At 36.6% G+C, this 14,137-nt stretch overlaps 1 protein-coding gene across 3 annotated transcripts; it reads right to left on the reverse strand.

Annotated features, from left to right (window-relative positions):
* Window positions 1–715: 715 nt before the first annotated feature.
* On the reverse strand, window positions 716–13,941 carry zbed4 (zinc finger, BED-type containing 4). 3 transcript variants are annotated; one of them, XM_088923853.1, is made up of 3 exons: window positions 13,841–13,941; window positions 9,893–10,065; window positions 716–5,587 (listed from the first exon to the last, which is right to left on the reverse strand). In XM_088923853.1, exon 3 carries the CDS (start codon window positions 5,346–5,348, stop codon window positions 1,428–1,430), a length of 3,921 nt encoding a protein of 1,306 aa, XP_088779979.1. In that variant the 5' UTR covers window positions 5,349–5,587; window positions 9,893–10,065; window positions 13,841–13,941; the 3' UTR covers window positions 716–1,427. The 3 variants fall into 3 exon arrangements, with proteins under 3 accessions (XP_088779979.1, XP_088779978.1, XP_088779980.1); XM_088923852.1 differs by lacking the exon at window positions 9,893–10,065; XM_088923854.1 differs by lacking the exons at window positions 9,893–10,065; window positions 13,841–13,941 and adding an exon at window positions 13,539–13,681.
* Between the last annotated feature and the right edge of the window lie 196 nt (window positions 13,942–14,137).

Below are 14,137 nucleotides of genomic sequence, written 5' to 3' on the forward strand. Positions count from 1 at the left end.
CATGCTCCTCTCATTTGTGGCTTTCTTGATATGCTGGAATGTGCTGTAATCCAGTAACTCTAGGGTTGAACACTATGAGGCCAGTATGATGATTGGATAAAACTATTAAAGTGGGATTAAACTGATTAGAAGTTATCACACTGCTGTATTAGCCAAAGAAGTATTAGGTTTGTATGCCAAATTAGAAGGCAATAATTCACAGCTACTCTCAAGGGATTGTTGATTTTGGGATGTACATACACTTAGATGCAAATTCCAGTGATAAACATCTCAGTGGCAAATCTTGGTTGTGATTTACCAGAGGAGCTACAGAAATACTGTGGTCAACTGATGGGGCTGTTGATCCCCTGAGCAGATCTGCATGATAATTCATCTTTTATCATAGTTATTTTAAAGACAAGGACAAGCAACTGGCAAAACTATACCCTTCAATTTTAAAAATGTCAACCTAATAAGTGTAGTTCAAAAGGATAACTACATTTCTGAAGAAGTTTTATTTGTATGTGACCTGTACAGTAAACCACAAACACCATAGAAATATAAATAAATGAGTTGTGTGCTTGAAAGTAAAACAGAAGCTAAAGATGAAAACCATTTATCATAGTGAAGTAAAACATAACTATGCTCTTAACTATCTGGGGTTTCAAATTACATGATATGGTATTCATTCAGCTACCAGGACTATTTTAAGAACGCAGAGACCTAATTCTAAACATCCAAGGGAAAAGGTTTTATTTACAGTTTACCAGGTAATTATTATGGTTCCAGTCTTAATGTTTTCACAATTATCAAATTCTGTATTGAAATGAATATTTATAAATGTACATTGTATATTTACTAGACAGTGACCCATAATTTAATCCCTCAGAAGTAAACTTCAGTTGTGCTTAAAAGATAAAAGTATATTTTGAACAGAGATTGCTTGAAGTTTGTAATACAGTACTAATATACATTGTTGTTTAGAAATGCAGTAATTTCCAAAAGAAAACTAGATCTAATTTAGACAGTACCATTATCCACAATTTCACAATGAAAGAATAAAATAAAATTACATTATGGTATTGTATTATACATTTTTCAGTCACAGCATTTTTGGGCCACATTATTTAAAAAAAACATTATGTAGCACCTAGTTCCTACTATTCATAAACACTTAAATTTATGGACTAGAACTTGGTTAAACATCAGTTAAGTATTTACATCATTTTGACCTGAAGAAGTTTGTATAAGGCACAAGGAGAAAAAAAATATAAAACTGAAAAAATAAAAATACAGCAACAATTATTTACCTAACCTACAGCTAAATCACGACCTTCCCTGATACCCACCCCCCACCCCACCCCACATACACACTCACAGATACTCCCCTAGTACATAGGCTTTCTCAAGTTGTCAGGTGTAGGAACAGTAGTACAGGCATTATCTATTCAGTACTGAAAATATATTAAGGGAAGGTTAACCTTTAAAAAGATAAGTCTTTCTATATTCTCCAGCATTGGTCTGGAGTGATTCAAGGTACAGCTTTTACTTGCAGTACTGAACAGTGTCTCTGATGGAATAATGCTCGGAGGGCAGCCCACATATCGAACAGCAACTTTGGCAAGATCAGGCCATAAGAATTTTTTAAGATTCCAATAATCAAGAGGATCACAACTTTGATCAACAATTTCTTCCTCCAAGTACTCATGGACAGCAAGCTCAGAGGATTTGGGTCTATCTTCTTGTTTTATTTTGTTCCTGATATCATCCATAAGTGCCCAGAGATTATCATTGTTACTGACGGTACTGTTAGATGAAGCTGGAGCTTCACTACATCCATTAGAAACCAAAGGCTTAAGCTCTGCTGAGGTAGACGTTAATGCTTCTAGCTCTCGGATGAGGTCTTGCTTACACTGTTCCGCTTCTTCCTCTGTGAATAAGGAGGTTTTGTACCGAGGATCCAACATTGTAGCCCAAGTGTACCTTGGATCATGAAGTGTGGAGGACATTCGGCTAACCATTGCCTCCTTCAAGGACTTAAGCATATTATCTATGCCCATGGTCTCATCAAAAAGCATATCTATCTTCCGATTGAGAATGTGAATGAGTGGAATAACTTGGCCAAGTGTAGCTGTCCGAGTACTCATTTCCCTGCATGCAACCTCAAAGGGTTTTAAAGCATTGCAAACTGACTGCATCACCTCCCATTGATCGCAGCTGATAAGTTCCCTGAAATTGCACTCGATGGACATCTCATCAATGGCTTTCTTCTGTTCAACTAAACGTTCAAGCATGTAAAAGGAGGTTTTCCACTTGGAAGGAACATCTTGAACCAGATGATTTTCAGGCAAGTTGTAGATTTTTTGCAGTTCTGCCAACTTCTCTTTTGCTTTTGCTGAACGATGGACACGCTCACAAATTTTCCTTGCAATGCTCAGCAAATTTTGAACCATTCTCTGACTCTTTATGGCTTCGCTAACAATGAGGTCAATCGTGTGTCCGAAACATTGCAAGCTTGAATGTTCATTGTCATCAAGCATGTTTCCAATGCTCTGATTATCAGTTATTGTGAAGCCTATTTTCAGACCTGAGGAAATGATCCAGGTGTCCCACAAATACTCAAGCTGCTTCTGAATGTTCATTATATTGTAGTCACAGTCAATCTGAGAAACACTGAGAAGAGCAGAGCAGTGAAAATCCTGTCCTTGAGGCCGTACACAGGACTCAAATGTAACCCAGTGAGCTGTAAGAATAAGGTACTCTCTTGTTTGGTTGCTGACCCAAATGCTTGTTGTAAAATGAACAATACCACTTTCAGCTTCTTTTAGGTGAGTGACAATCACCTCTTTCACTCTCTCATACATCTCTGGTATGGCAGTGCTGGTAAAGTATGTAGCTGAAGGCAGAGAGTACTGTGGTTGCAAGTATTCCAGTAATCTGTTCAGACCAACATTCTCCACAAGGGATGAAGGCTGGAGGTCCAATGCAAGCATCTCTGCAACAAGTTTGGTGATTTTTTTGGCAACCGGATGATATTCATTATATCTTTCATTATTGTCTTCATAAGATGTTGTATCCATTAATTCTGGTTTTGCTTGCAAGTTTGCCGAGGATGATAACACCACACCTGAGATGCTGCTGTTGTTTTCAAGAACATGTCCATGGAATCTCTGCATGTGTCTGAATAAACAACTTGTGCCAAGGTTTGTAGTCTTTTTGCCTCTACTTATGGTACGGCTACAGTGCAAACACACTACTTTTGTTGGATCCGTAGAACAAATAGAAAAGTGATTCCACAACTTGGAAGTCTTTTTGCTAAAAACCGGCAATGCATGAGGTTTCTTATCTTCAGCTACTGAGTTGTCAGTCACTTTACATGACAAGGCTTCTGCAGCAGCCAGAGTTGCATATGGTGATCTAGGAGATGATGAAACTTTGTCATATGTGCCTTTTTGGTTCTTCAGAACATTAGGGTGTCGCCTCATCAGATGTCTCATTAAACAGCTAGTTCCAAAATCCCCTCGCTTTCCTCTGCTTATGACACATGGACAGTACCGACATAAAGCTTTCAGATGGTCAACCGGGGAAACTATGAAATGGTGCCAAACTTCTGATTTCACTCTTTTCATTATTTTTTTATTTTGTTGAAAAACTGAACTCTGATCTTCATTTACACTTGGACCTTCAGAAAGATCATCCGGAGAGGACGTCAGAGGGAGATCTTTTTCACTCAGTCCTTCTGACAAAGACGCTGCACCTACTGGCATTTCTAATGAGGACTGTCCTGAGGGCAGATGATATGACACATCATTCGACTCCTCTCTGACATCCATACTTTCACTGAGATTTTGCGATACCTCGTCAGATGTCCTTTCTGGAGACAAGGAGATAAAAGAAGACTCTTTTCTGAATTTTGACTCACTTGCATCTTGAAGCTGGAAGGAGGGTAACAAAGTGGGTGGTGTTGTATACGGCGGTGGAATGCTGGAACCATTTCCATTTTCTTCAATAACAATGTCCCGGTGAGCTCTCCACATATGACGAATAAGACAACTTGTTCCCAGATCTTTCCCATTCTTACCTCGGCTGAATTCATTCATACAGTGTATACACACTGCTTTAGAACTATCTGCAGGTGATAAATAAAAATGCTTCCAGACTGCTGATCTCCTTCTAGAATTTGAATTTTTTGGAGTTGCAAGAATGCGGTCTGTTACACCATCTGTAGCATCTTCATTATGGCTGTTACTGGAATGTGGGGATAAAGTAATGCAGTTGTCGTTTTTGGCACACTTCTCTAATTTTGGTGTAACTGGAAACACTTCTTTGGATGGAAACTCTTCTGTGCTCTCTGTAGAGGACACCGTACTTGAAGTGTTTTTCTGTGACACTAAAGTAGAACCAGCTGCCAGCTCCCCATTGTTATTTGGTGAAGTTACGGGAGGTAATAAAGAAGAGCCAACTGAACTAGCTAAAGTACTTGATGGGAATTCATTCTCCTGTAAAAGAACAGTAGGGTGTGCCCTTCGCACATGCCTCATGAGACAACTCGTACTAAGGTCTTTTTCATTTTTTCCCCGACTGAACTCTTTCATACAGTACATACAGATTGCTTTGGTACTATCTCGTGGGGATATGAAGAAATGATTCCAAGCGGGAGATTTTTTCCTGGGATTAACGTTACTTCTCATTGAAGACAAAAGACTTTGTGTGACCGCATCCATGGCCACATCGTATAGAGTACTATGGTACCCAGTAAGCAAATTACTGTATTCATCATTTTCTCGAGAATTATATCGGCCCAAGGAACTGAATAAGGCTGAACTTGGATCATTAATACTCTCATCAGCCATGTTTTCTGGCTCCTCCTTAATGTGGATACTAACATCATTTTCTGCAGGTTCTTTGCTCATTCTTTTAATCTTAATCTTTATAGAACGTTCTGCTTTCCTGGAACCTGAAACATGGAATTCATTCAAACTTGGGCCCTCATTTAATCCACCTGGAGAGCTGAGAGAGTCGTCTTTGTCACACATCTCTTCAGAAGACGAAATGTCTGCTGCAGCTGCATCCATTGTTGCTTGTTCACAAGTAAGTTGAGGAGTCATATCTTCTGATAGCATTTCTGGAGAGGAGGACAGAGATGGGACTTCAGTAGCCAGTGCTCCTGGAGAACAGGAAACAGATTTTGTGTCCATGGCATCATACACTGTACTACTGTATGTATTAAAAACACTTCCATAATTTTCTTGTTCTTTAATTTTCACACTTTCTTTTTCACCTTCTGGTTTTATATCTTCTTCCATTAAATCAATTTGCTTTGGGCTTTCATTGTCGCTAATTTGGGGCAGGTTTTCCTCACCATCCATTTTAGCAGATTTGGAATTCTGCTTTAAAACAAATGTCCTTATTAAAAACAGCCAGTCATGAATTCTTTCTGTAGTTTAGAATCATGGGGTCTTCCTTTTGATTAACATTCAAAAGATATTCAGTGTATTAAGGGTCCATCACAATGTGTATCAAAGATCAACCAAACACCTGGTGAGTTTGCCTCTCCTTTTGCATTAATGATGGTGGAATCTTTTGTCTTTTTGTTATTCTGGATCACCTGTGGAAAAATAAATGAAAATACTTTAGAAATTTTCATTTTTAGATTACAGACTAGCTATCATTAGAACAAATTAAAATCAGTAGAGCAAAATCAACCAGTACTAGGATTTTCCATATTTAGTTTAACTATATTGTGTTACAATTGTACAATGCAGTAGGAGTCAGTCAGGAGTAAGCAAATATACTTCCAGACTTCAAGCAAGTCTGTTCTTTTTAGCCTATTAGTGTTGTACATCTCTAGTCTTGAACAGGCAAAACTAAAGGGAATCTGATTTAAATATTTTCAAATCCTCAAAAGCTTTGACAAATGTTTACCAAAAGAGCTTCTTTAAAAAAATAAACACTGCAATCCGAAACACATTACAAGTCAAAACTTTGTGGAAGTGCATGTTATATTGATTTTCTTTCATTTCTGCTAGATAAATTAATGTCATCACTTGTATTAAATACAGCACTCTGGACAAACGCATCTGCCTAACACAACTACGATAAAAATACATACAGTAAATGCATATATGCAAGAGTATATACAAGACTGACATTTATAAAAGAAAGGCATAACTGTAAATTAACCATACTTCTACAATACTAACAGTTGTATTTGGAAAATAAGAACTTTCCTTAGAATAATTTTTATGGTATTTTTTTACACATACAGCTAGAGAAATCAAATAATTAATTCTAAGTAACAGACACACACTACACTAATACTTTAAGAAACAATCCTGTGCACACGCTTTTAAAGAAGAGGTATTTCAGAATAATTCAGATGAAAAATAATATATTCTTTAGAAATTGTGCATAAATTAACTCAACCTTTTCATTTAGTGATGACTATGCAATAAGAAACTGTGTTAATGCACGAACGCAACTGCATTTCATGCTATAAAAGAGATTGGAAATCCGTTAAGTAATGTAAATCTATTTAAGAATAAAAGAACAGTTAGAACTAACAGTAAGTAATTTGAACAATCTGTTTGGAAGCTAGCTGTAATTTATTTTGAGGATCTCATCAAGTCTGTTCTTGAAAAAAGCCAGAATATTGGATTCAATGCCATAACCAGGTACCATATTTATTATTTATTATCTCCTGGTATGCATATGATGCACAAACTGTTTCTATAAACTCCAGAATGAATTCTGCTGCTACCATCATTAGTGACATCATCAATAAAGATGAGTGAGCCAAGTTCCAGAGGTGGCTAAGCATCACAATTGAGGTGTTGTTGTTTGGAGCATCTGCAGTTCAATTTCTCTACTTTACAGTATTTAGTTCTTATTTTCTCCACTTTCCAGTACTTAAAGATTTACTCTGGTCTCATCTTTCAGGAAAACTTTGTTCCAAAGTTCACCCTTTTCATCTTTAAACTTAAAAGGTGATTCTGATGCATCGTGCATGTAATGTCATAGCCTGGACCAGTAAGACAGTCTCAGAAACACTACTGTGATTGTCTGGAATTAGCTATCCAGCCATGCTGTGAAGCCAGTCTTCTGGCTTTGTACCAGAAATGGCTGGTTGAGACACTTGGATCAAATAGCTACTAATCATAATACAAGCTAAATGACATCAGATCTGTCTAATGGCCTCTTCTTACAACATTTATTTTCTTCTGCACCATTAAAACTGAAAGTTTAATCTCCATTGTATCTAATAAAAAAAATAACAATAAGCACTATATTATTTAAAACCAGCACTCAATTGTCACATTTTCCATTTAAATAATTCTTTGCAGTCACCACAAATCCTAAGCCAATCATGCAGGTGTTGTCAGATGTCTGTAAAACATTATTTAAATGAAAAATGTGTTAACTCACATTAGTATTACCACTTGAGAAAAGTAACACATTAATATTAACACTTTGTAATTTTTTAGGCTAAGAACTAGGTGTTCTACTAATACATAACAACTGAATTTGTCAAATAAAATGTATTCTTCAAAAAAACAAGTGGTTCAACAACTTAAGACAAATTACTTTTACTACCAAAATCATTTTCAGTTTTAACCTAATGTAAACAACCAGTATAAAATATGTCGTCTTTTTAACTGATGCCTTTTCTCTTAAACGGTGTATGTGCATCAAACACTGCTGGAGTGTGAATGCTTTTTATCTCTGTGAAAAAGCTCTGCGTTTCCTCAAAGCTGTCTTAGCATTAAGACCCCAAATACTGTTTTAAAGATTTTTAAAAAGTTTAGAATTCATAAGAAAACCTGAGTGCACTGCCATAGTCATACTAAAAGAGTGAAAAGTGAAGAGAACAGGAGATTACATGTCTAGGAGACTACTGGAACAGACGTCTGATGTTAAATGTTGTGAACACAAAAATAATCTTACAAAACTATGATCTCATCTCATCATAAATCATCATTATTACTCATGCATGAAAGCCTCATAATACATACTGTATATATTAAAGTGTTTTACTTTAGGTCTATGAATGGAATAAGATGCACAAAAGTTTTTGGGGAATGTCTAAAGTGACCAAATTCTTTTAATCTTATCAAGTCAAGATACAAAGTTTTTAACAGCACATAAGCAGTTATTTAATTGTGTTAACCTTATTCATAAAATAAAATAGCCAAACACATCACATTTTGATGGATGGTCAAGAGTGATCCATACAATGACTTGCCTAAGTATGAAATTCTGACAAAACTCCTCAGCCATCGGCTATTTCACTCTTATCTGTGGAATAGCCAGAAGGTAAGTGGGTATCAAATACTGCAATTTCTTAGCAACATTTTGCACAGGCAAACATTTTGAAAACAACATTAGATTCTTATACAATATTTAAACTACATGGGGTAACAAAAACAGATGTTTACATCATGTAATTGAAGAACACCATTTTTAATTATTTTGCAATCAAGATGTACAATTTTAAGACACTAAGTAATAAATAAGCAATACCTGTGACAGTTGGTTATAATGAACCTACTATAAAGATATCAATGCTGGGGGTGGGATGGACATGGCATAGGGCAACACTACGATCATTTAAAAAATAGAACAATTTATTAGCATAGTGATATGTATATTTTTGTATTATAATATATTGTAATTATAAAGGTAAATAGACATTTCCATAGGAAAATTGAAAAAATACAAGTGCCAAGAACGCTTATTAAACACAAATTCTTCCCAGGATATTCTTTTAATGTAAAGCTGGTCTGGAATAAGTATTCTATCCACCATCAGAAAGCTGGCAGAGAGCAAGTGCTCCATTAGTGCATTTTTTAGCAATCTTAGCAATCTGTGCAGACCACTCCACACACTCCTCTCTGGGTTGTGTAGTGGTCATCATCTGGGGTATAGTTCATTGGGAACTACTGGGAGGTGACCACAAAACTCAGCAAGCACAGCAATACAGAAAAAATGACAACCCTTTTAGACTCTCTGGGCTGTTCTACAGCAGTTAAGGATGGCATATGGCACACGTCATTCATAGGACAGAAAATGGTTTTGTTTCCTATTTTTGTGATAATCTGTTTGGCAATTCTTAAGATACTGGGCATGAAAAGTAGTTCTTACAAATTAGCCTTTTTTGTGCATATGTAACTCAAAGATGCCAGTGTTACAATATTACATTTGGCAGGGCATTGAAACAAAAAAAGCTCACAGTAACAACTGAATTGAAGTCCCTGATCATATGAAAAGTGAGGTTCCTGAAGGTGGAAAGTAGTAAGGATTTGCACATCATATATGCACAGGGCCATTGAAACTTGTAACACTACTGGTAACATGTTAATCTTTGTAACAAAAACAGTAGTGTGAAAAATGCAGAGCTCTGTACAGTATTACAACTGCAAATGCTAAAATCCTAGAAAAGTTGAAAAGTAAATTAGAACTTGTGATCCCATATATCCTAGGTATGTGTTGCTGTATGTGCTGTAACTGGTTCATCGTGTCTTCTCATGGTATCAGCTGTATGTACTTTCTTGCCATTTGCCTAAAAGACTGTTTAGTATTGTACCACATAACTAAGTCTTAAGCAAGTCAATAAAATTAATAAATTTAACAAATTACAATTTATGGCTTTTTTCAAATTTGGCATGTTTTTGGTTAGCATTAATGCCTCACAGAACTGGGACTATGAGTTCTTTCCTGGGGTGCCATTGAGTTTGTACAATCTCCCTGGGTTCATGTCTTTGGAGAACTGCAACTTAATAACATAAAACCATACATTAATCAATGAAGTTCATGAGTGATGTCTATCTGGATACACTGTTTATCAACATTGTTAAGTCAGTACTCATTTTTAAATGTTAAAACTTTTACACGTTGTAAGTTGTCCTGACATTACCTGCCTTAAGGTCTGCCACACAGAGACGGAAGCCAATCCAACACAATTCATCTCATAGAACAGTCCTTACGACAGTGGCTGCACATGATAATCCTTCTACCAGGCTGGAAGTCTTCAGATTTAGTGAATGACCATATTGAATATTGCAGTGGTGAGCTGCATGTGTATGCAAGCTGCAAAGGAATATGTAGAGGTTAATTCTACACTGAAAAGGAGAATGAAGAAAAATAGTGCAGAATACTGAATGTACTTCAGTTATGGATGAGATCAGCTTTCATCGCTCTTTAAGTATGTGGCAAGTGCAGAGCAAGACTGACAGAGACTGACCAGTCCCATGGTTATCAACCAGCTGGGAAACAGGCTTAGACACCTCAATTTTTGTATCACCATAAGGCTACAGTAAATTCACAAACTGACTGACACTCAAAGTTACAATCAGGATAACTAGTTTTCTACTCTAGTCACTGCTAGAATCTAGAGAGGTAATTAATTACAATAAACATGTCTTAAAGGATTTTCTATTCCCAACTAAGTTATTTTTTTAACAAACTAAACTATGGTTTCACTTAACAACCCAGATACCATTATATTCAGGAAAATGCATTTATTACATTTTTGACATGAGTAGGATGTTCCATCACACAGCTTTCATTAACCACAAAATGTATTCTTAATGTTCAGATTAGGATTTTTTTGTATAGAGTGAGAGCATTTCTTCTTAATTTCAGTACAGGTTGCAATCATGTTTGAAAATATTTTTCATAAAAAGTATAACAAAGCAACTATTATCACTTTAACAAGAAGAATGACCTTATGCAAGGTCATATGTAACGTAAAAGACAGCAACGTGATCATTACAAACACCATGTGGGTCAGGAGCTGTGTCAGTCTAGTTTAGATCACTTATGAATGCTGATCTTAAGGCAAAAGAGCATCGGGTGACAAAGGTTAAATATAATCATTGCAGGAAGATAAAGAAATAATTGATTATATTTGTAACCCCCTTTCGTTAAAGTGTATAAACAGGACTTGTCTCACAGAGGTTAATGTTTATAATTCAATGTTTGGAATTACGGTGAAAAAATAAGCTCATTTCTATTGATTGTTTCCCTTACAATACACAACAAATTCACCAATCACCATCACAGCAAATTTTACCCATCTGCCCAATTTTTCCCTCAGAACCCTCATGATCATCACTAGGTTACCAGCCCCCATGGGTTCTAAATGAGTAGTTTATTGTGTTTATTTACATCATATCCTCAAAGACCTGACACTCTCTTTCCCTGACAGTTTGCTGCTTTATCATAACCCTCATGCTTTTAACAGCTAGAGTGATAATTCTGTTACAAATCATTCTGAAACAAATATCACTATGGTGAAATGACGTATTCCACCACATTAACATCGCCCTCTCTGGTATGTTTTGTCAGATTATATATAAAAACGTTTGCATTCTGTAAACAATACAAGAATATTAAGTAATGACACTACAACTGTAAATGGCCCCATCACTCAAACTTATGCTGTGTATCAATGATAACCACAGTATGAATGGCACATTCCTTTTTCTTTTAACCAACACAATGTATTTCTATAGCACCAGGTTCCTTTGACAAATTAAAACAAGGTTATTGGCTTGTTCAACTGCTTTGTGACATATTCACCACAGGGTGCTATTACCTTGTAAAGTAATATATAAATTCCTTATTTTCTCAACTTCTACTCAGTAAAGTGTTTAGCTGAAAGTATCTGCAGTTATTTCTTTACTCTTTGAATTAAGAAAATGTTATTAGTGTAAAATGAATTTTGAATACTATCAAACATTCAATCAACACTGTTAATTAAAAAGTCAAACACTACGGTATCCTGAAACACAACAGAACTGTAATTAATATAAACAGGGACAGCATTTGACAGGGTGAATGGGTAATAAGCTATGAATACAGATTCCCTCTGTAGAAATAACTCAACTTTACCTCCTCTTCCATCCCTGCTGAAGCAGTGCACCATGTGAACACAAAAGTAAATTTTTTCTACAGTCCACATTTTCACTGATCTATCAAAAAGGGATCCAGCCTGGCTGAAACGAATGCAATACGCTGCCAGTGGTTTGACTGTCAGGGGATAAGAGACCACAAGTCATAACTCAATCTTCATGATTTATGAATATACACAAAACAGACTATTTTTGACAGAACTTCACAATAAAGTGTTTTTTGTCTCATTCCTATATATACAAAATATATACTTCCGTAACTACCATGATGCACCTCTTCTAAAACACTGTGATATGAATACAGAGGACCTGTACATTGATTCTCCTTTTTATAGCTCTGCACTTGTGTATAGTATGATAATAAGCACTGTATAGCACTGGAGGGACTATATGTACAGCACCAGTTTCAACCGAGTTCGTTTTAGCAGCTTACATGTGATTGGACAGTATCATATTCCAAGGCATTTACTGAATAACGTAGTACTGAACAAGTATATAAACATCATATTCTAACTGTGATAAGCCACATACACAACACGAAAACAAAAGCAGACTAGATTTATAAGAAAATACATCTACTGGGTAGCTAATGCACATTTACTAAACCGCACTTCTAGCCATACGTTTTATTAGAGTTATACCACCACGATTTTTCATTTTGCACTGAACATACGAGGCAATTAAAAGCTTACACAGCACTGTACGCTACGATTTAATTTTATTTTGCGTAATTGGCGTTCGTATTGCTCTAATTAATTGACAGATGACCAACTCCACGTTGATTGTCAACAGACACACGACTCCGTATTTTAGGGTCTGACTTATAATACCGTTTTAATGAAAAAACTAGGCTTTAAAAATACTGCCTGTCAAAAGACAAAAAGGCATAAACAACTTTAGCAATCGTATTAGATCGTGGTCTCTTACATATACCGATCGAGTGCACCAAAATCGCATACATACTCTAGTGCAATAAGAGTGGAAAGTACAACGCGATAAAAAGGCGGACAGGTACAGTATACAAATGTTTGGGATCTTTAATAAAACGCGGAATAGCCTACCTACGCAAAAAAACATGAACTGTAAGGTTTCACCCGGAACTTCAACAGAAAGGTTTCTTTTTTCTTTGGACAATGTGCGAAACAACCCGAGAGTCCGAGTTAGCAAAGAATAAACCCTCAAAGTCCATATACAGCGGACTTTTCATAAAGTCCTCTACACGTGTAGCTACTAAGCTCTTAAAATACCTGAAATGTTTAAGTTTCAACCAGGTGAGAAACGTCAAGATTTTCAACTTTTCCGGTTTAATGTTCTTTAAGGGGCACAGTGACATCATTTTGCCATAATGCTGTAAACTGGATCATTTTGACTTGAAAAAAAAATCTATCTATTCTCCATCTATCAAGACAAAAGCAAAAACGACTTGGATCAAGGTTGTTTTAATCCGCGATTGTCGTTACCTTCCCCACAGCTCACCTTTATACGAAAGAGAACATCCTTTGAATAAGACATGAATCAATTTTCTGCTCTGCCCAATGCATTAATACTGTCAGCTACCAGTTACCCGAACAAAAGAACACAAGGCCTACCTCCGTCACACCACAGACAACAACAAAAACACTGGCGAAAACACGCATTGAAATTTACCTTGCTGTGACAGTGATCCAAAAAAAAGAAAAAGAAATCCAAAGTCTAGTAAACTTCACTGTATGACATTTCTATTTCCTAAGCGAGACGACCAGATGGGGTTACTTGCTTTCCTATCCCAGTACAGGCCCGGCCATGTTAGGCCAAACAGGAACTCAACCTGGTGAGGCAGAACCAGATCCTGGCAGCAGAACACTGGAAGAACCAGCCGGAGAACCGGATCAGCCCAACACCCTCACACATCTCCACTGCAAGCCAGCCTTTCAGAGCAGAGCCGCCGAAAGCGCTACGCACATACCTACCTTGATGCCCTGAGATGGAGTACAATCAGTTTCGGTAACCAAATAGTTAAATTAAAAAGTGTTTAATTGAAGTGAAGAGTCAATTAGTTCGTCGCTTTGTCTCCCCTGCAGTTAACAGCAGCAGCTCTACAGCGTAGGACGGAAGGAACGTGCTTTTATGACGTCATAGGGTTGAAGGGTTTCCAAAATGGCGCCGTTGTAGTAAAAAAAGGAAAACAAACCCTTTTCCTGAATGCGCGGCGTCTGATCTGTATAATTACCCATTCTTTGATATTACGTTTTGCGTTTTTGTTTCAC

Source organism: Atractosteus spatula, chromosome 8 (genome assembly GCF_055471065.1).
Source record: "Atractosteus spatula isolate fAtrSpa1 chromosome 8, fAtrSpa1.hap1, whole genome shotgun sequence".
In the NCBI taxonomy this organism is placed as follows: Eukaryota; Metazoa; Chordata; class Actinopteri; order Semionotiformes; family Lepisosteidae; genus Atractosteus; species Atractosteus spatula.

Excerpts from the sequence above, each read along its gene's own strand:
- zbed4 (XM_088923852.1), bottom strand. The coding sequence starts at position 5,348 with ATGGATGGTGAGGAAAACCTGCCCCAAATTAGCGACAATGAAAGCCCA.